The 20,369-nt window shown below is 39.1% G+C and overlaps 1 protein-coding gene across 1 annotated transcript in view; it reads left to right on the forward strand.

Moving 5' to 3' along the window:
* Positions 1–20,369, forward strand: part of DCHS2 (dachsous cadherin-related 2) — a 146,314-nt gene that overhangs the window by 87,380 nt on the left and 38,565 nt on the right. Inside the window, 3 exon segments of the mRNA XM_081813108.1 lie at positions 1,343–1,477; positions 1,686–1,895; positions 8,717–9,574. Coding sequence (XP_081669234.1) covers positions 1,343–1,477; positions 1,686–1,895; positions 8,717–9,574 — 1,203 coding nt within the window.

The raw sequence follows: 20,369 nt of genomic DNA on the forward strand, positions 1-20,369 counted from the left end.
AATATTTGAGGGACAGGAAAACAGATGTAAGATGGTATTGTTCCCATTTTCCTAATGTACAAAGAGATAAACAGGAATAACAAATTTAACCTGGAATTTTTAGAATTTTTGTCTTGGCTATAGAAGAGAGTATGTGATCATTATGAGACCAAAGTAATCACTTTAATTATTAAATAATCACTAATGGAATAATATGCCTAATGTCTACTGATAGAACAGTAAGTTTTTGGTGACCTCTGACCACACCATATCAAATATACTGATTGTATCTTATTAGATTTTTTTTTTTCTTAAGGTCCTTAAAACGTCTGCAGACTATGTTAAATATCCTTTCTCTTTCAAGGACATAATAAGAAGACATCTATATTTATTCTTACATAAAACTAGACTTATACTCCACTCCCTCCAGCACTCAGTCCTATATTATATCCAGTAAATAGTGGAATGAAAACTTTTAAGACTGGCAAGATGGAATTTGTAATTGAAGTTTTGTTGTTGTTGTTAAGGCCAAAAAATAGTATTTCATTTTCTATTGAATTATAAAATCATATATTCTAAGTACTATGTCTATTTGTAGATTCTCATCAGTTAAAAAAGAAGATAGGAAAATAATTGGAAGGAATTTGTATAAAGTGCAAATAAGCTACAACAGCATGGGATAAGCTCATTTAAGTTAATGGTATGAATGATCTTCATAATCAATGATGGAAATGACATGATGCTTTTCTCAGGGAAGAAATGAAACCACAAAAAAATGGGAAGCATTGTTTTCAAAATGCATGCTAATGTGGTACCACATTTCTCACTCCAGATAGGAGCCTGAATACTAAGTAGAAAATAAAACAAAAATATGCATATAGCAAGTCTATGTGCTTGCCTCCTGCACTGGAGAATAAACAGAATACCATAACTGAGCACAAGCTTTTAAGTAGGGAGTCGATCTACAGAAATTGTCCTTTGCCCCGTAAGCATACAATTATGTCACTAAATCACAATCAGGAGTGTTAGAAGGAGTAATTAGGAATATATTGTAGGGTTGCGCACTCATAAGAAATTTTTTATGGGAGGGAAAAAATCTTAAGCATTCACTGTGGGGAAGTCTCCTAAGACTTTTGAAAATCAAGCATTTCAGCCCATGAGGCTTTTATTTAGCAAGAACAGCCAAAAGAGGTGAGTGTGTGTGTGTGTGTGTGTGTGTGTGTGTGTGTGTGTGTTTTACCTTAATTTGAAGGTTGTTTAAACGTCTTGCCTTTCTCATCTCTGGCCTAACATGTTCATAGGAAAACAGACGAAATGTTTCCAAAGGGATAGTTAGTAAGTTTTTCTTTATATTTTTCTTAAGGAATCAATTCCAAGTTTCAGTTTGAAATCATGCCAGGGGCTTCATCTGGGTTCTTCAAGATAAATCCTGACACTGGAGAGGTAGTGACCACCACCATACTTGACAGAGAAGTTCGGGAAGTTTTCACCCTTCGAGGTAAGGGATGCCTGACTATGGTACAAACAAAAGTAGGCAGCAGGAGGTTAGTGGTGAAATTTTACGTGTCTGTAGAATGTCTTTAGTAAACTGTTATTGACCCAGTGCTACCCAGTTAGTTTGGTCTGATGCAGCAGTCTAGTTGGGGCAATATATTTTAGGCATGAATTTATGGCCACAGTCTGTGCCATCTTTTATTTCACATCAGTACTCGTGCGAGATGGAGGAGTCCCTTCATTATCTGGCACCACGACAATTCTCTGTACTGTAGAAGATGAGAACGATCACGCACCAGAGATTATTGTCCCCGGTCATGACATTGAGGTTCTGGAAAACCAAGTGCCAGGGGTTGTCTACACTGTTTTGGCTTCTGATATGGATTCTGGCAATAATGGAGCTGTCAGGTATCATGTAATTGGTAAGTATTTTCTCCACTAAAATTCTCCTCATGACACTGACTGAGTTGACACACTGGTGATTATTCTGTATTTGGTGTCTATTGCAGGGTCTACAGAATACATGCTCAGTAAAAGCTATTTGGTGCCATGTGTGTCCTTTCCACAGACAGCCTGAGCCACTGGCTTCCAAATTCTTAAATCTCCCCTCTGCAACTATTGTGAATTTTTTGTGGTAATGTTAGTGGATGTGTAGATGGAATATATAACTTTTTTTCTACTTTTGTGTCTTTTATATGATCACTAATATTCTTATTATTTTGAGCCAGCAAGACTTTTGTCAGCCTTTTTTATTTTATTTTTTTTAAAGATTTTATTTATGTGACAGAGAGAGACACAGCAAGAGAGGGAACACAAGCAGGGGGAATGGGAGAGGGAGAAGCAGGCTTCCCACCGAGCAGGGAGCCCGATTCGGGGCTCAATCCCAGGACCCTGGGATCATGACCTGAGCTGAAGGCAGACGCTTAACCATCTGAGCCCACCCAGGCGCCCTCTTTTTTTTTTTTTTTTAAGATTTTATGTATTTATTTGACAGAGAGAGAGAGCACAAACAGGGGGAGTGGCAGGCAGAGGGAGAGGGAGAAGCAGGCTCCCCGCTGAGCAAGGAGCGTGATGCAGGACTCCATCCCAGGACCCTGGGATCATGACCTGAACCCAAGATAGACGCTTAACTGACTGAGCCACTCAGGCACCCTGCATTCTTTTTTATTTTATTTTATTTTATTTTATTTTAAAGATTTTATTTATTTATTTGACAGAGAGAGAAATAGCAAGAGCAGGAACACAAGCAGGGGGAGTGGCAGAGGGAGAAGAAGACTTCCCGCAGAGAAGGGAGCCCAATGCAGGGCCTCCATCCCAGGACCCTGGGGATCATGACCTGAGCCAAAGGCAGTTGTTGTCAGTCTTTTCTAAAATGGAACCTGGAGGACACAGAGATAGACAGTTCCCAGATCTGAACACCAGTATAACACTTAAGAACTATAACCATACCCCACCCTTGATCAGAGTCTGTAGGAACTTCTACCCAGAAGATAATTTTGTGATATGGCTCCCTTTGGATCAGAAGCATAAAAATTTTTGACAAAATAATGGTAGCATTTGTATGGAGAGAGCCACATCTTCTTATTCATCTAAAAGAAAAGGTGATTTTTGGTATATGTCATAGAATGATAGGAGTTGAGGAGAGAGTAATGCTTCAGAGACTGCATCTGATGGGGAGAAGGTGCTTTTAGATCTTGTAAAAACAGTTTTGGGACTAGCTTCTGAAAGCTATCACTTTCTATTTGCTAAAAATTCTAGAACGCATGGCATTTTCTATGTGCCACCCATTTTACTCCAAAATGAGAATAGCTTTATTGCCTTTTTACCTGATTATAAAAGTGATATATAATTGGTATAGAATATGTACATATTTATGAAGAACAAAAGTAGTAACACAAAAATTTATATCTTGCAGAGGTAACTCATTTATTATTTTGAAAAACACTTCTCCATGAACCTTGGTGAATGGAGACATCAATTTTATATATATTGGACAATTTATATATGCTACTTTGTTATCTCATTTTTTAAACTCATTACTTATTTATTTATTTATTTATTTAATCAGAGAGAGAGAGTGAGCACAAGCAGGGGGAGTGGCAGGCAAAGGGAGAAGCAGGGTCCCTGCTGATCAAGGAGCCCAGTATGGGACTTGATCCCAGGACCCTGGAATCATGACCTGAGCCGAAGACAGCCACTTAACCAGCTGAGCCACCCAGGCCTCCTTAAACTCATTTTTAATATACTATATGAATCTTTCATATCAGTAAATATACACATATGTTAGCATTTCTAGTGATGCCTCTTCTTACTGCTTATGTAAAATATCACTTAATTCATCCATCCCCTTTTATGGTCTTTTAGATATTGAGTATAATAGCAGTCTTACTATTATAAAAGTGTTGCAGTTGAACACTTACCCAATTATTTCCTTATGATAAATGTAAGTGGAGTTATCATGTCCAAGGGCATATATATTTTAAATGTTTATGTGTATTGTCATACTTTCATCCAGAAGAATGATACCCTTTCAAACTAACTTGTGTAAGTAAGCCCAATTTTACTTCTTTTCTACCTGTTGCATTGGGTACTTTCCTTTGTAAACTCCACTTGTTTTCTAGAACTTTCCAAATGATCTGTGATTAAGGACCAGGGTTTGAATTTTTTTTTAATTTTCAATCTGTTGTGCACTGAAACTTTTGTAAAATACAATAAATATGAATTACCATGAGGAAGAAACCAAAAAGGCATACACAATGCAAGCCTCAGGTTTTTTTTTAATCTATTATGATATTATGCAGACATAAAATTATTCTGTCAAGTCTGTATAAGATTTTCTAAATGCTCACTTTCAAATTCTGGGGTTTATCTTGTCAAGCACTGATTACAAACAATCCCCAGAGTGCCACCCATCCCCCTTCACTGTATCAGGGTTTGCTCATTTGCTTCTTTTTCCCATACTGTCAAAGTTTCCCCTTCTGCTGGTTTTACCCATCAATATTTACCAGTCCTTCCCATCTTGAAAAAAGACTTCCCTAAGATGCATCCCTCCACTGTCTCTTTTCCTTCACAATCAAGCTTCTTAAAAATCATTTGTACACTCTGGTTTCTGTGTCTTTACCTTACTTTGGAATATGTATTCCACTGAAACTGCCCTTGCAAAAGGCACTTAGGATCTTGTTGCTAAATCCAGTGGATCCCTGTCATTTCTTAATTTAATTGTACTGCTTTGTGCCCTTGTGCACCATGCCCTGGACACTTGGTCCCACCTTGACTTCAGAAAGTCACTTTCTCCTGATTCTTCTTCTGCCTTTCTAGACAAGCCTTCCCAATGTCCTTGTTCTGTGGGTGGTCCTCTGACTTACTGGAGTTTCCAGGGTGTTTTGTGCTTATTTTTTTTTACTTTGCTCATGGACACACTCTTACCGTGTCATTTCATCCAGTCCTCATCTTCAGCTACTGCTGACACCCTTATATCTCCCTATCTTTATCTGCATCTGAGATCTAAGTCCCATTAAAGGACATTTTTTTTAAAGTAAAATAATGACTTTCACACAATTATAAAATTAACAACTGCCGAAGATATTTTATTTATTTTATTAAGTCACTGATTAATAAGCAAACTAAAAAGATGTTAAAATTGGTCCAAGGAGGGGCGCCTGGGTAGCTCAGTCGTTAAGCGTCTGCCTTTGACTCAGGTCATGATCCCAGGGTCCTGGGATCGAGCCCCGCATCGGGCTCCCTGCTCGGCAGGAAGTCTGCTTCTCCCTCTCCCACTCCCCCTGCTTGTGTTCCCTCTCTCGCTGTGTCTCTCTCTGTCAAATAAATAAATAAATAAATAAATAAATAAATAAATAAATAAATAAAATCTTTTAAAAAATTAAAAAAAAAAATTGGTCCAAGGAGAATTCCAGGACACACACACACACACACACACACACACACACACAGAGGAAATAAGGAATTCTGAAATGCAGACGAGGTCTAGCTGCAGGACAATAACCAGTGACATTCCACTAGACATAATTAATTCGCATTTCTGTGGACAAGAATCACTGTTATCAGCTTTCAACAATTTACAGAGTGATAAAATAGATGGAGCACATGAAGAGAAAAGCCAACTCAAATGGCAAGGCCAGACCCGATATTCAATAATCTTTCTTTTTTCACCCTAGCACATCCACTTATCTTTCCCTCCCATTTCAAATTGTTTCACCTCAGAGACCCCGTTGTTGTGCCCAACAGCATTGCATTACCAGCGTGTCCCCAGCTGCACTCAGCACCCCCTGCTTCACACCGTCCCGCATCACAGTCTGGCTTCTCCTAGAGTCTCTGTCGGTAACCTCGCTCAACTTACCCTTAGTGGAATCTTGGAAAACCATGTACTACCAACACACATATTTTTAAGTAATCAACTAAAAATTTTTATTAGAAGTTTAACTAGTATCTCTCGGAGTATCATAAATATTGACATGTTAAGATAAATGGCTATATCACCTTTTAAAAATATCAAATAGAATAAAACATACTTTTTAAAAAATATATTTGAACAACTTCCCAGGCAGGGGAAGGTTCCCATTCAAGGCCAAGCCAGGCTCCTTACCTGCCTTCAGTCCCACGGGCCCTGCCCAAGCCAAGGGCACCTGCGGGGTCAGGCCCACAGCTGGGAGGAGTCCCGTGCTCTCAGACACTGAGAGACCCAGACATCTTTCCAGAAGCACTCTGGACCTGCAAAGCCACCTGCCAAGGCACCATACTTAAGAGATACACTAGGGAGGATGCTAAAGGTAACAATGTTAAGGAATGTGGAGGGGCGTCTGGGTGGCTCAGTCGGTTAAGCGTCTGCCTTCGGCTCAAGTCATGATCCTAGGATCCTGGGACTGAGTTCCCACATCGGGCTCCTTGCTCAGTGGGGAGCCTGCTTCTCCTTCTCTCTCTGCTCCTCCCCCTTCTCATGCTCTCTCTCTCTCAAATAAATAAAATCTTAAAAAAAAAAAAAAAGGAATGTGGAGAAGACAAACTCACATGATTTTAGGTGATTTCTCAGGCAGAACAACTTTAGGAATAAGAATATGTAAACTGAGCTTCTGAAAATTACCTTAAAACTACCAGTTTCCAGATACTCTTTAGAAAACTTCAGATAACCCCAGGGGTACTCTTACCTCATTTTAAACACAACTGGTCTAAACACCCTTCACTCTTTCACCAAACCCCATCATGAATCCTTCATCCCTTCCTTCTTACTTTTCTCCTTAATATCTTTGGGATGTGTCCACTTCCTCTATGCATGTCTTCATTTAGAACATCCCTGGTGCTCAAGCAGATTACTGTAATAGCCTCCTAACTTTCCTGTATTCTAACCAAGCTTTGACATTGCTGCTCAGCCCTCCTCCCAAAGCAGAAATGTGATTCATGACCCTTTCTCCTCTAAAATCCTTCAGGAGCTCCCTAAGGATGTTAAGGCAGACTCTTCAGCAGTGTACACAGGGCACTTCATGATTTAACCCCCTGCTTATCTTCTAAATTCACGTCTTCCCGGCTGCCAACCCTCTCCCTGCCCTCTCCACGCAAACCCCCAGGGAACCCTGTGTTCTAGTTACACGAAAACACTTGTAACCTTTAAGTCCTCATATTCCTAAGACTTCCCTCAGGCTCTCCCCTCTGCCTAGAACACACTTTCCAAAACTTTTAGCCAGGCTCCCACCTCTTTAGGAACCAGTTTTCATGTCACTCTTTCTAATAAGCATTCCTGCCCATCCTAACACAGGACTGCGTGTCCTTCCTCTATGCTTCTGGGCATTCTGTGCCTATGATTTTCACACCACACTTTAATGTCCCAGGACTGACCCAAATTCCTCCTGGACTGTAAATGCTTGGAGACTGGGATCATGCCTTACTGCCTTTATATTCCCAGCATCCAGCACACACTTGGCATGTGGCAGGTTCTCCTTAAATGTCTGCTAAGTGAATGAATCAATTTATCAATGACAAATGCCACAGAAATGTAGGTTTGTCTGATCACCCCTATATATAGTTTGGTACAAATTAGTTGTGTTTTATGAACAAAATACAAATGCAAGTCCCTTCTCCTCAGCCCCCAACACTGCTTATGACTGTTGTTTTCTTGAATGCTGTTCTACTTCTTCCCCACATGCTGCTGGCAGACTCCAGTAAATTCCCACTCAGTATTTTATTTTATTATATTTTATTTTATTTTAATTTTATATTTGACAGAGAGAGAGAGAGTACAAGCAGAGGGAGAGGGAGAGGGAGAAGCAGGCTCTCTGCTGGGGCTCAATCCCAGGACCCTGGGGTCATGAGCTGAGCCAAAGGCAGATGCTTAACTGACTGAGCCACGCAGGTGCCCCAATCCCACTCTATTTGGAATAGTGTGCTTCATCCAAGAATATGCCCCTCATCCAAGATATGGCCAACAAGTCACTGAACTGTATTTTTCCTAATTTTTAGGATGACTTTAAAATATCTTTGAAGGCTTTTTGTCTCTGTGTTCAGGTTTAACTTTGATTCTGCTTGGTACAATGGGTAAGAGTAAAGGGAAGGTTTTTTTTTTTTTGAGGATACAGAGAAGACTAAAACCTCATCATTCCTTATGTCAGGGAAGAAACAGACAAGTGTTCCCCTATCTCTTAGAGAAGTGTTATGAGTCATGCACAAGGTACCTGGGAATGTGGAAGAGAATCTCACTGCATCCACAATACTACTATCCCCCTGTTAATTTTTTATTGATATCTAAAAATGGACATTATATCCTGTTTCTTATCTCTTCCTGGTATTGTTTTATTTCAAATAAAACATACATTTTAATTATCTCAAGAGGAAAAATGTATGAATATAAAAAGTTGTAAATGCATACACAAAAATCCACACTGCTGCAAATCAGTCAAAGCGAGTGTTTTAATTATTTGAATTAAGAGAAATATTGAATTATTTTATTCTGTTTATCCCCTGATAATAGAGCCTTCATGAGGGCAGGGACTCTATCATGTTCACTGTTATATCCTCAATACTTACAAAAGTGCTAGGATGTAATATTCATGAAATAAATATTTGTTGAATGAATGAATCCTATATATATATGTGTCTCATCATATATATGATGGATATATATCACATATACATATATATGAATCATATGTATATGTATATGTATATATAGCTAGCAAAGGGCTGCTACTTCTTCAGTTCCAATGAGTTCTGAATTTGAATGTGTTTTCTTTAACAGATGGAAATACGGACAAATACTTTGCTATTAATGAGACATCAGGAGAACTCTCAACCACTCGCGCTTTGGACCGGGAACAAGTCAGCAATATTACCCTAGTCATCCTGTGCTCTGATCTTGGGGATCCACCGAGGAGCTCTCTAGTGCAGTTGCAGGTTAGAGTTTTGGATGACAATGACCATGGCCCGTCCTTCCCCATGCTGCATTACCAGGCCTCCGTGAGAGAAGATGCTCAAGTGGGAACAGTGGTTCTCGTGCTGTCTGCCGTGGACAGGGATGAAGGCCTGAATGGACAAACTGAGTATTTTCTGGTGGATGAGGCTTCTGGTGCATTCACCATTGATGCCATGGCAGGTACATTGAGAACCCGCCACACGCTGGACCGAGAAGCCAGATCTCAGCATACATTTAGGGCTGTGGCCAGAGACTGTAGTGTCCAGGGCTCAAGAAGCACCACGGTCATTATAGAAGTACATGTCACAGATGTAAATGACAATGACCCAGTTTGGGTGCAGAACCCCTTGGAGATTTTTCTTTCTCCCCGGTCGCCTACTAACCAGACAACTGCCATTCTGACAGCCAGTGACCCTGACTTGGGACCCAACGGAACTGTCATTTTTAGTTTTGCAGAGACCCAGTCAATGTTTTCTATTGATAAATATACAGGAGAAGTTCAACTTCAGCACTGCCCATCTTCTGAATATTTTCCAATCTGGCTGCAGTTAAAAGTTAGGGACCAGGGGGTTCCAGCTAGGACGACCACTGGCCTCTTAGTGGTTCACATGGAAGGGGAAGATGTAAAGATTTCCTTCAGCCACCATCTCTATAAAGCGACTGTGACCGAAAATTGTGATGCAGGTGAGTGTCCCCTCAAGTTTTTATATATTGTACCTGTTTGGGCAAAATACTTAAAACTAAGGATTATACCACAAGAGTGCTATTGCGGATTCAGTCACAAATTTCTGAGTTCAGCCAATTTTTAGTATGCCGATGTTCATCCATAGTGCAGTATTAGAACAGTACCTTCAAATATAGTAAAATACACACACACATACACACACAACACACACACACACCCACACAAACCCTTAATGACAACAAAGAGTAAAAATACTGAAAAATAAATCATTTAAGGCTTTTGAAGTTTCAGTTAATATAGGTTTACAACCTCAAAAAAAAAAACCTTTATTTAAATGTATCTGAATTCCTTAACAAGTGTACATTTCCTAAAGTACTTCCTTAGAAGTACAATAAAAGAGGAGGTATGTTGTGGTTAAATGCTTGGGCTCTGCCTGAATTTAAATCCGAAGTAAGCCACTGTGCCTCCTTGGGCAGCTGAATCTGTCTGAGCCTCAGTTTCCTAATCCATAAGGTAGGAAGAAGAATTGTGCCTACCTCATTAGGTTCTGGGGGCTGAATTAGCCAGTTCACGTAAAGCACCCAAAACAGCGTCTGACACATAGTAAGCATGTAATAAATAGAAACTACTAATACTAGTATCATTATTCATTTTGATACCATCAGCAGTGAGTGCAGTAATATGTGATACTCAAAGAATTCAGCGCAGTTCACACCAGACTTCTGTGAACAGTAACTGTTTTTCCTAATAACACTAGATTCTTCTCCAGTTACTTCCTTACATTTATGCCATAATGGGAAACGTAAATAAAAAATCAGTTTTACTTACCTTTCTAACCCAAAAGTGAAAAAACTTCCTTATAGATACTTGTAAATTGAAAGACATTTGACCTGGGTAATTATATCTAGCTAGAGAGTGGAGAGATGCATCTACTGATTCTTTCCACCCACCAGGCAAAGCACATGGACTCGAAGAGGAAGAGCTTGGTTGCTAAAGGTGCGCTGTGCGCTGTGCATTGATTGATTCACTTCACAGTGAAAATATCTATGTTATACATGTCATACTGCCTTCTCTATGAAAAGAGAATATTCATTAATACTGAATATTAAATTAGGGTTGTTTTCAGTTGCAGATTATTAACGTGACTTTGACCCTTTTCGGAATTATGGTTATCCCATAGGTTGCTTCCTCAGAAGGCCTCTCATTGATTCTAAACATAATTAAGAGTCAATTGCCGTTATCTGCATTAAATGAAATAATGTGACTTCCAAACTAAGTCAGAAATTTCCAACTTATATTCTTATGTGTAATGAGACTTCCACAGAAACGTTAAATGTTAAACAAATGTTAAACAAATGAGATATTCCTTAGAGCTATATTTCTATTACTCTTAAGAGGCATTCATTCCAACATCAGAGCAGAGCCTGATGGAAAGTAAAGTTAACGTTTTCTAAATTATATAGCACAAAATACAGTACATTAATCAATCTTGAAATTGATCTGATAAAATTACAGAATCTTTGGGGCTCCTGGGTCAGTCAGTTAAGCATCTGCCTTTGGCTCAGGTCATGATCCCTCTGTCCTGGGATCCAGCCCCGGATCCAGCTCCTTGCTCAGCGGGGAGCCTGCTTCTCCCTTTCCCTCTGCCTCGCCCCCGGCTTGTTCTCTCTGTCTCCCTCTCTCTCTCTCTCTGTCAAATAAATAAGTAAAATCTTTAAAAATTACAGAATCTTTGAGCCCAGCCTTCGTCTGCAGTGCAAATATGAACATTTCTCTAAACATCCTTGACACTCGGTCTTTCCGTCTCTCCTTGAATATTTTGGTGACTGAGAATATTTGAATATTTAGAAGGGTGGTTCTTGAAATTGGGTGTGAAACAAATGATCTGTAACCCACCTGTGGAGGTTCTGCCTCATTAGGTCTGGGGTCCAGGAATTGTTTTTAACAAGCTCTGCAGGTGATTTGACTGCAGGGCAAAGTTGGAAAATCTCTTCATTTGGGAAGTCACTCATATGCGGAACCTAACTCTGCCTCCTTTTTGTCTCTCCGTAAATCTAGTTCTGCCCTCGGGAGCACTCCACTGCTCTACGCAGTCACTCTTCAGAGATTTTATTTGCTCCTTCCCTGCATTTTTCTTTAATGACTATCAAGTGCCAGGTACTTTTCTACTGGGATATATTAGTGAACTTGTCCTTGTGAGGCTTACATTCTAGCAGGGATAGAGGGACAGTGTCAAAGAACCTAATAAATAACTTTAGTCTATTTAGATGGTGACAAATAGTAGGTAAGGGTGGGCATCATGGAGTAGGTACATTTGGGCAAAGACCTCAAGAGAGAAGACAGTGTATTTGGGGGTAGGGTATTTCAGGGAAAAAAAGGGAAAAGGTAGTGGTACCCTTCCTGGTTTGTTCAATGAACAGCAAAGAGGACTGTGTGACTACAGCAGAGTAAACAAGGGCAAGAATAGTAGGAAAGGAGGTCCAAGGACTAACAGACCACTGGGGGGACTTTGACTTTTCCTCAAGTAGTTTCCCCTTCTTTAATTCAGTCAGTTGTCCTTCACATAATAGGGTTTCCAACCACTACTAGTGAACATTCACATCCAGTATAAATTCGGCAGAGTAATAGGCATTAAATATATTACTCCTTGAAAGAATTAGCAAGGACATCATCATTGTTATCACGCTTGTGACATTAGTGAATGACGTTTCTAAATATTAAGTAATGTGCATGGGCTTTCCCTAATTGTTAGAAGATTCTTTCTCAATTCACCCAGGATCAACTTGTTTATAGAATCAAACCTAAGTAAAAGTCAATATCGAAGGCACCCCAAAGAAAACATTTCAAGATGAAATTAAGTTATGGATTAGTAAGTATAATATTTGTGGTTGAATTCAGGAGTGAATTAAAATCACACTAATAAAAACTGTCGTGGAAGTGCAAGATTTGCACCTGTTTTCATTTTCACCAGGTGCCATTCATTGGTATGTCACAGGTTCACTCTGTTGATAGGAGGCAACCATTATGGCAGGGAATGACCTTGATTTTAGCCTGTTGCCCATCACTCAGGCAGCGTCTCATTAAATCTGTACACCTTCAATCTACTCGAAGCCATTACAATTGGATTAATCAATATGGTTAAGAGTAACCTAGTCTGAGATAAAAAGTGAGGGCAGAAGACAGTGAAGACCAAATTACTTTCTCACCTCTGAAGGTGGGCCTCCTGTTAGAGATTCAGTCAGGAAAGCTAATAAATAAATGGATGGGAAGCCTTCATCCTGCTGTCTGCATCACTGTGTTTTTTGTTTTTTTCACCCCTGGTTAGAGTTGTCTTTCTTAATCCTCTTGTATTTAGAATTACTGAATTAGGGGCACCTGGGTGGCTCAGATGGTTAAGCGTCTGCCTTCGGCTCAGGTCATGATCCTAAGGTCCTGGGATCGAGTCCCACATCTGGCTCCCTGCTAGGCGGGGAGCCTGCTTCTCCCTCTGCCTCTCTCTCTCTCTCTCTGACTCTCATGAATAAATAAATTAAAAAAAAATTTAGAATTACTGAATTAAATTTGACTGTTACTTTTTAATAGAACTTAAGTCTCTAAAAATCTATTTATTAAATCTTACACATAAAGACAACTAGAAATACTTGGGCAGTACTACGATCTTGTGGGATCCATAAACATTCAGGTAAGTATACATTTCAAGACATCTGAAGCAACGAATTGGGACCTCACTGTGAAAAGTAACTATAACATGAGTGAAGCATCAAGTCTACATTGAGAGAGAAGCTAAACTTTGGGCATCGAATAGGAAGGAGAAAGAGAGAAGGAAAAGATGGCAGTAAAGTATGCTGTTGAATTTGATTAGAAGCAACTAACCTACACCTGGCTCGGCAGGATTTCCTAGCCTCCTGTGAAAAACAGTGTCAAGGTGCATAACGTATTGATTGACATTTCAAGCTGGCCAAAACTTTGCCTCAACCCGAATTCAGTTCAGACTGCCAGATCATATCCTAGACACCAGAAGGTGATTTTTTTGTTTTGTTTTGCTTTTGAATTCCAGTGGTTTTAAAAGACTGTAAATCCTTTGTTTAGTGGCTAGAATGGCCTTGATATAAATTATTTAATAACATTTTGTAGCTTCCAGGATTATTTCCTCCCAAATATGTCTTCGGTTTTTTAATTTTATTTTCAAATGAAAAATATGTGCTTGTTGGAGGTTTAAAGTTTCTGTGGGTTACTCAAATATCCTATCAGTAGGTATCACTTGACATCCTGAATGAATTATTTTTTGTATTATCATAAATTTTCATCACCCCAAACTAATTTTAACATTCAATATTCTTTTAAGAAAATAAAAAGTTAAAACAAATAAGTCCAATGTATTTGTATTTGTTTAACATTTCTTTCTTGGAAAGCCCACAGGTTTGAGTCTTGATTTACACTGCATTCATATGGGATGCCTGGGTGGCTCAGTCGGTTAAGCCTTTGGCTCACGTCATGATCCCAGGGTCCTGGGACCGAGTTCCACATTGGGCTCCCTGCTTGGTGGGAAGTCTGCTTCTCTCTCTGCCTGCCACTCCCCCTGCTTGTGCTCTCTCTCTCTCTCTGACAAATAAATAAAAATCTTAAAAAAAAGAACCAACATTGCATTCATCTACTGACAACATTAGACTTAAAATCAACTGTTTAAAATGATAAATAGTTCAGTATATAGTTCCCATTTGAAAAGCAGCTCTTTGACAGGTAAAATCTCCTAAAGTTGGCCATGGTAAGTTCCCCTACTCACAGAAAGAGTCACTCTACAGGATACCATTCGCCTGTAAGGGAGAGGCTGCCTGTACAGCAACAGGAGAGAGACTTGAAATCCAAGTGATTCCCCTCTCTTTACTCTTGCCACTGTTCCTCTTCAACTAGATGAGGGGAAATCTAACTGTCCTGAATTTTTTGAAGTGAAAAATAAACCTCTTGGCTGTCTGTGGTGTTTCAATCCATTAAACAATTTATTTTTTTATTTTATTTTTTAAAAGATTTTTATTTATTTATTTGACAGAGAGAGAGATAACGAGAGCAGGAACACAAGCAGTGGGAGTGGGAGAGGGAGAAGCAGGCTTCCTGCCGAGCAGGGAGCCCGATGTGGGACTCGATCCCAGGACCCTGGGATCATGACCTGAGCCGAAGGCAGACGCTTAATGACTGAGCCACCCAGGCGCCCCATTAAACAATTTAAATGAACCTTCTAGAAGCCAGCATTTATTTCTTATTTCACTCCCAAAGCTTTGGGTATCCTGATGAGGCTGAATCAGCAATCACAGTCCCCAGCATGGACTATTCACAACTTCATGCATTTCCTTTAGTTACCATGAGGGGGGAAAATGAAGTTATGGATTGTATGGATGCTGTGGTTAGAAGTAAATACTCAGACCTTAAAAATCTTGAGATAAAATTAAAACGTGATCCATGGGGGCATTCTAACTAGTCAATTATGTATATTTAATTTTGTATCATAAACAAATCTGATCTTGATGTGTTGATTCTCAACCAAAGTCGAGAATCACTTGTATAGAAAAATTGTGCAGCCTTTCTCTCTGGACATGGGCAGGCTCTGGATTCTGGCTGACTTGGGAGCTGCAAAGGAGAAAAAGGATAGCTCTTGAAAATGAAGGGAATTTGAAGTCTGGTCATGAACCTAGGGATGCAGACTAGAGAGGGAATCACTAGCAAATGAGGGGAGACTAGCAGCATTGGGTTTGCAGACAAGATTTGGAGTCTGATCCAACATTGAAGCAATACTGAAAATTCTCAACCTCATGCTTTAAATACAGTCTTCTGTACATCACAAAAAGGGGTAGTAGGAACATCAAGGGCTCACTTTAGCACCTGCTTTTCTCTAAGTTGCTATGAGTGAATTTCAAAGGATTGAATCCATCTATAGATAATCCTCCTTTTAAAAAATTCGGCCACTGAAGTCTGTAATCCCATTAAAAATACATTTCAGACTTAATTTTGTTTACTTCTCATTTCATGTATTAATTCTATATTGGTTTTCTTCCACATCTCTCTTTTCCTAAAGCTCATAAAAGGGCAATAAGCACTTCGCATAGCTTCCTCTATTATTTCCTTAGGTGTTCACAAAAGCAAATGTGTTCAAGATTTCATACCATTTATGTTCTAAAACATGGTTTTCATCTGTTCACAAATTATGGAAAATTATTTGTTTTGAGATTTTCCATGCTTTGTCTCATCCCAGGGGTGAATTTTTTGGAAAGCTTTAGTAACATATGTTCAGTCATTTTTAATGATGGGAAGGTAGGAGGGAAAAATCAACTTTTCTCCCTTTTTTTATTATGGTAAGAACACAAGACATAAAATGCACCATCATAAGTAACCATTTTTTAAGTGCACAGTACAGTAGTGGTAATGGTAGGCCCATCATTGTGCAATGAATTTCTAGAACATTTTCATATTTTAAAACTGAAATGCTATACTCATTGGACAACAAATCATTTCGATCCTTCCAGCCCCTAGCAACTGCCACTCTACTTTCAGCTTCTAAGCTCCTCATGTAAGTGGAGTCATAAAGTATTTGTCTTTTTGTGACTGGTTCATTTATGAAATCAAGGTTCATCAGTGCCTATGACAGGATTTCCTTCTTAAAAAAAAAGATTTATTTATTTGAGAGAGAAAGAGTGAGTGAGCTGGGGGTGAGGGAGAAGGACAGAGGGAAAGGGAGAGAATCTCAAGCAAACTCCCCACTGAGGGTGGAGCCCAAGACCCTGAGATCATGACCTGAACCGAAACCAAGAGTTGGTCACTCAACCAACTGAGCCACCCAGGTGCCCCAGGGTTTCCTTCTTTTTAAAGGCTGAATAATACTTTACTGTATGTGTATACTACATTTCTTTATCCACTCATCCATCGAAGGACATTTAGGTTGTTTCTATCTCTTGGCTATTGTAAATAAGTGAACATGGGTGTGCAGACATCTCTTTGAGATCCTGTTTTCAGTTCTCTGGATATACACCCAGTTAGATTTCTGGATCATATGACAGCTCTAATTTTAATTTTTAGAGGAACTTTTATACTGTGTTCCATAGTAACTACACCATTTTGTAACACCACCAACAGTGTCCAAGGATTCCAATTTCTTCATATCTTCACCAACACTTATTATTTTCTGGCTTTTGTTTTATAGCAGCCATCCTAACTGGTGTGAGGTGATATCTCATTGTGGTTTTGATTTGTATTTCCCTGATGATCAGTGATGTTGAGCATCTTTTGAAAAAAAAAAATTTTTTTTTTTTGTGCTATTGACTTGAAGGAGTACCTTACATATTTTGGATATTAACTCATTACCACATAAAGAGTTTGCAGATATTTTCTCCCTTTCCATAGGTTGCCTTTTCACTCTGTTGATGGTTTCTTTTGTTGTGTGGTAGCTTTTCATTTCGATGTGGGCCCATTCATCTATTTTTGCTTTGGTTGCCTGTATTTTTACTGTCGTATCCAAGAAATCATTGCCAAATCCAATGTGATGAAGCATTCCCCCTAAAAGTTTTCTTCTAGGAGATTTACAGTTCCATGTCTTACATTTAGGTCTTTAATCCTTTTTGACTTAATTTTTGAGCATGTGGTAAGGTAAAAGTCCAAATACATTGTTTTGAATGTGGACATCCAATACCATTTGTTAAAGAGACTAACCTGTCCCCAGTGTGTAGCATTGGCACCTTTGCCAAGATCATTTGAAAATATGCATGAGGGTTTTTTTTCTGGAATCTCTGTTCTGTTCCATTGGTCTCTATACATCTATCTTTATATCAGCATCACACTGTTTTGATTACCGTAGCTCTGTACTATTGAAGTTAGTAAGTGTGAAGCCTCCAGCTTTTTTTTCCTCAAGATTGTTTTGGCTATTTGGAGTAATTTAAGATTTCATATGAATTTTAAAATTCTTTTTTCTATTTCTGTAAAAAATGCCATTGAGATTTTGACATGGATTGTATTGATTTTGTAGATTGTTTTGTCTGTAGTAAGTCTTGCACTCCATGAACACAGAATATTTTTCCATTTATTTGTGTCTTCTATGATTTAGCAATATTTTGTAGTTTTGTTTTTTTTTAAAGATTTTATTTATTTATTTGAGACAGAGAGAATGAGATACAGAGAGCACGAGAGGGAGGAGGGTCAGAGGGAGAAGCAGGCTTCCTGCCGAGCAGGGAGCCCGATGCGGGACTCGATCCAGGGACTCCAGGATCATGACCTGAGCCGAAGGCAGTCAGTCGCTTAACCAACTGAGCCACCCAGGCGCCCAATATTTTGTAGTTTTTAGTGAACAAGACTTTGCCTCCTTGGTTAAGTTTATCCTATCTTTTTTTCATGCTATTGTAAATGGGATTGTTTTCCTAATTTCTTTTTCAGATCGTGCACTGTTAGTGCATAGAAACACAGCTGATATTTGTGTGGTGATTTTGTATTCTACAACTTTGCTGAATTCATTAATCAGTTCTGTGTGTGTGTGTGTGTGTGTGTAATCTATAGGATTTTCTATATATAAGATCATGTCACTAAATACAAGAATCATTTTATTCTTTTCTTCCGATTTTGATGCTTTTAATTTCAAAGCCTGATATCTCTGGCTAGGACTTTCAGTACTAGGTTGCATAGGAGTGGTGAGAGTGAGAGCATTCCTTCCTTATTCCTGGCTGAAAAGCTTTTTGATTTCACTGTTGAATAGGATGTTAGAGCTATGGGCTTTTCTTCTATGGCCTTTATTACAAATGGTAATTTCTTTATGTTCCTAGTTTATTGAGTGTATTTATCATGAGTGTGAGTTTTGCCAAATGCTTTTTCTGCATGTATTGAGATGATCATGTGATTTTTATTCTTTATTTTGTTAAGGTGGTGTATCACATTGATTTTCATACATTGAAAATTGTTGCATCCCAGGGATAAATCCCACATTGTTATGACATACCATCCTTTTTAATGTGCTGTTGCATTCAGTTTGCTGAATTGTTTGGAGGATCTTGGCATCTAGATTCATCGGGGATATTAGTCTGTAGTTTCCTTGTGGTATCTCTGGTTTTGGTATCAGAGTAATGCTGACCTCATAAAATAAGTTTGCAAGTGTTGTGTTCAATTTTTTGGAAGTGTTTGAGAAAGATTGGTGTTAATTCTTCTTTAAATGTTTGTTAGAATTCACTAGTGAAGCCATCTGATCCTCTTTATGGGGAAGTTTTTGATTATTGATTCAATATCCTTAGTAGTTATACATCTATTCAGAATTTTTTTCTTTCTTCAGATTCAATTTTGATAGAGTGTGTGTTTCCAGAAATGTATTCTTTTCTCCTAGGTTATCTTATTTGTTGGTGTATCATTGTTCATAGTACTCTCTTATGATACCTTTTATTTCTGTGACATCATTTGTAATATCTCTTTTTTCATTTCCTTTTTTTTTATTTTTTGACAGAGAGAGACACAGCAAGAGAGGGAACACAAGCAGGGGGAGTGGGAGAGGGAGAAGCAGGCTTCCCGCTGAGCAGGGAGCCCGATGCGGGGCTCAATCCCAGGACCCTGGCATCATGACCTGAGCCGAAGGCAGACACTTAACCACTGAGCCACCCAGGCGCCCCTCCTTTTTCATTTCTGATTTTTGTTATTAGAGGCTTCTTACTTTTTTTTGTCTAGGCTAAGGATTTGTCAATTTTGCTGATTTTTTTTAAACTCTTAGTTTTGGGATGCCTGGGTGGCTCAGTCGGTTAAGCGTCTGCCTTTGGCTCAGGTCATGATCCCAGGGTCCTGGGATCAAGCCCCACGTCAGGCTCCCTGCTAGTGGGGAGTCTGCTTGTCCCTTTCCCTCTCCCTGTGCCCCTCCCCCCTACTTGTGCTCAAGCGTATGCGCACACGCACTCTCTCCTCTCTCTCAAAAAAATAAATAAAATCTTAAACTCTTTAGTTTTATTGATTTTCCTCTTGTTCTTTACTCTCTATTCCACTTATTTCTGTTCTAATATTTATTATTTCTTTCTTTCTGCCCACTTTGCTTTTAGTTTGTTCCTTTTTCTAGTTCCTTGAGGTGTAAAGTTAGGTTGTTGATTTGCAGTCTTTCTTCTTCTTTTTTTTTAAAGATTTATTTAAGGGTGGGGGGGGAGGAAGGAGCAGAGGGAGAGGAAGAGAGAGAATCCTCAAGCAGACTCCCTGCTGAGCACAGAGCCTGATGCGAGCCTGATCCCAGGACCCTGAGATCATGACCTGAGCCAGAATCAAGAGTTGGCTGCTTAACCAACTGAACCACAGAGGTGCCCCTCTTCCTTCTTTTTTTAATGTAGATATTTATTATTGTAAAATTCCCTCTTGGTCTTGCTTTTGCCACAGCCCATGTCTGGTATGTTGTGCTTTTGTTTCATTTGTCTCAAGATATTATCTAATTACCCTTTAAAGTTCTTCCTTGACCTACTAGCTGTTCAAGAGTATGTTATTTAATTTCCATGTGTTTATGAATATTCCAGTTTTCCTTTGCTATTGATTTCTATTTTCATTCCATCGTAGTCAGAAAAGATACTTGGTATGATTTTAATATTCTTAAAGTTGTTAACACTAGTGCTGTGCCCTAACATGTGATCTGTTCTGGAGAATGTTCCATGTGCACTTGAGTGTATATATGGGAATGTGTAATATACTTGAGAATGTGTATTCTGCCATTGTTGGCTGGAGGGTTCTGTTTATGTCTCTTAGGTCCAATTAGTCTATAATGTTTTTCAAGTCCTCCATTTCCTTATTGATCTTCTATCTGGTTGCTCT

This window comes from Leptonychotes weddellii, chromosome 2 (assembly GCF_054177405.1).
Source record: "Leptonychotes weddellii isolate Sample4059 chromosome 2, ASM5417740v2, whole genome shotgun sequence".
NCBI lineage: Eukaryota > Metazoa > Chordata > Mammalia > Carnivora > Phocidae > Leptonychotes > Leptonychotes weddellii.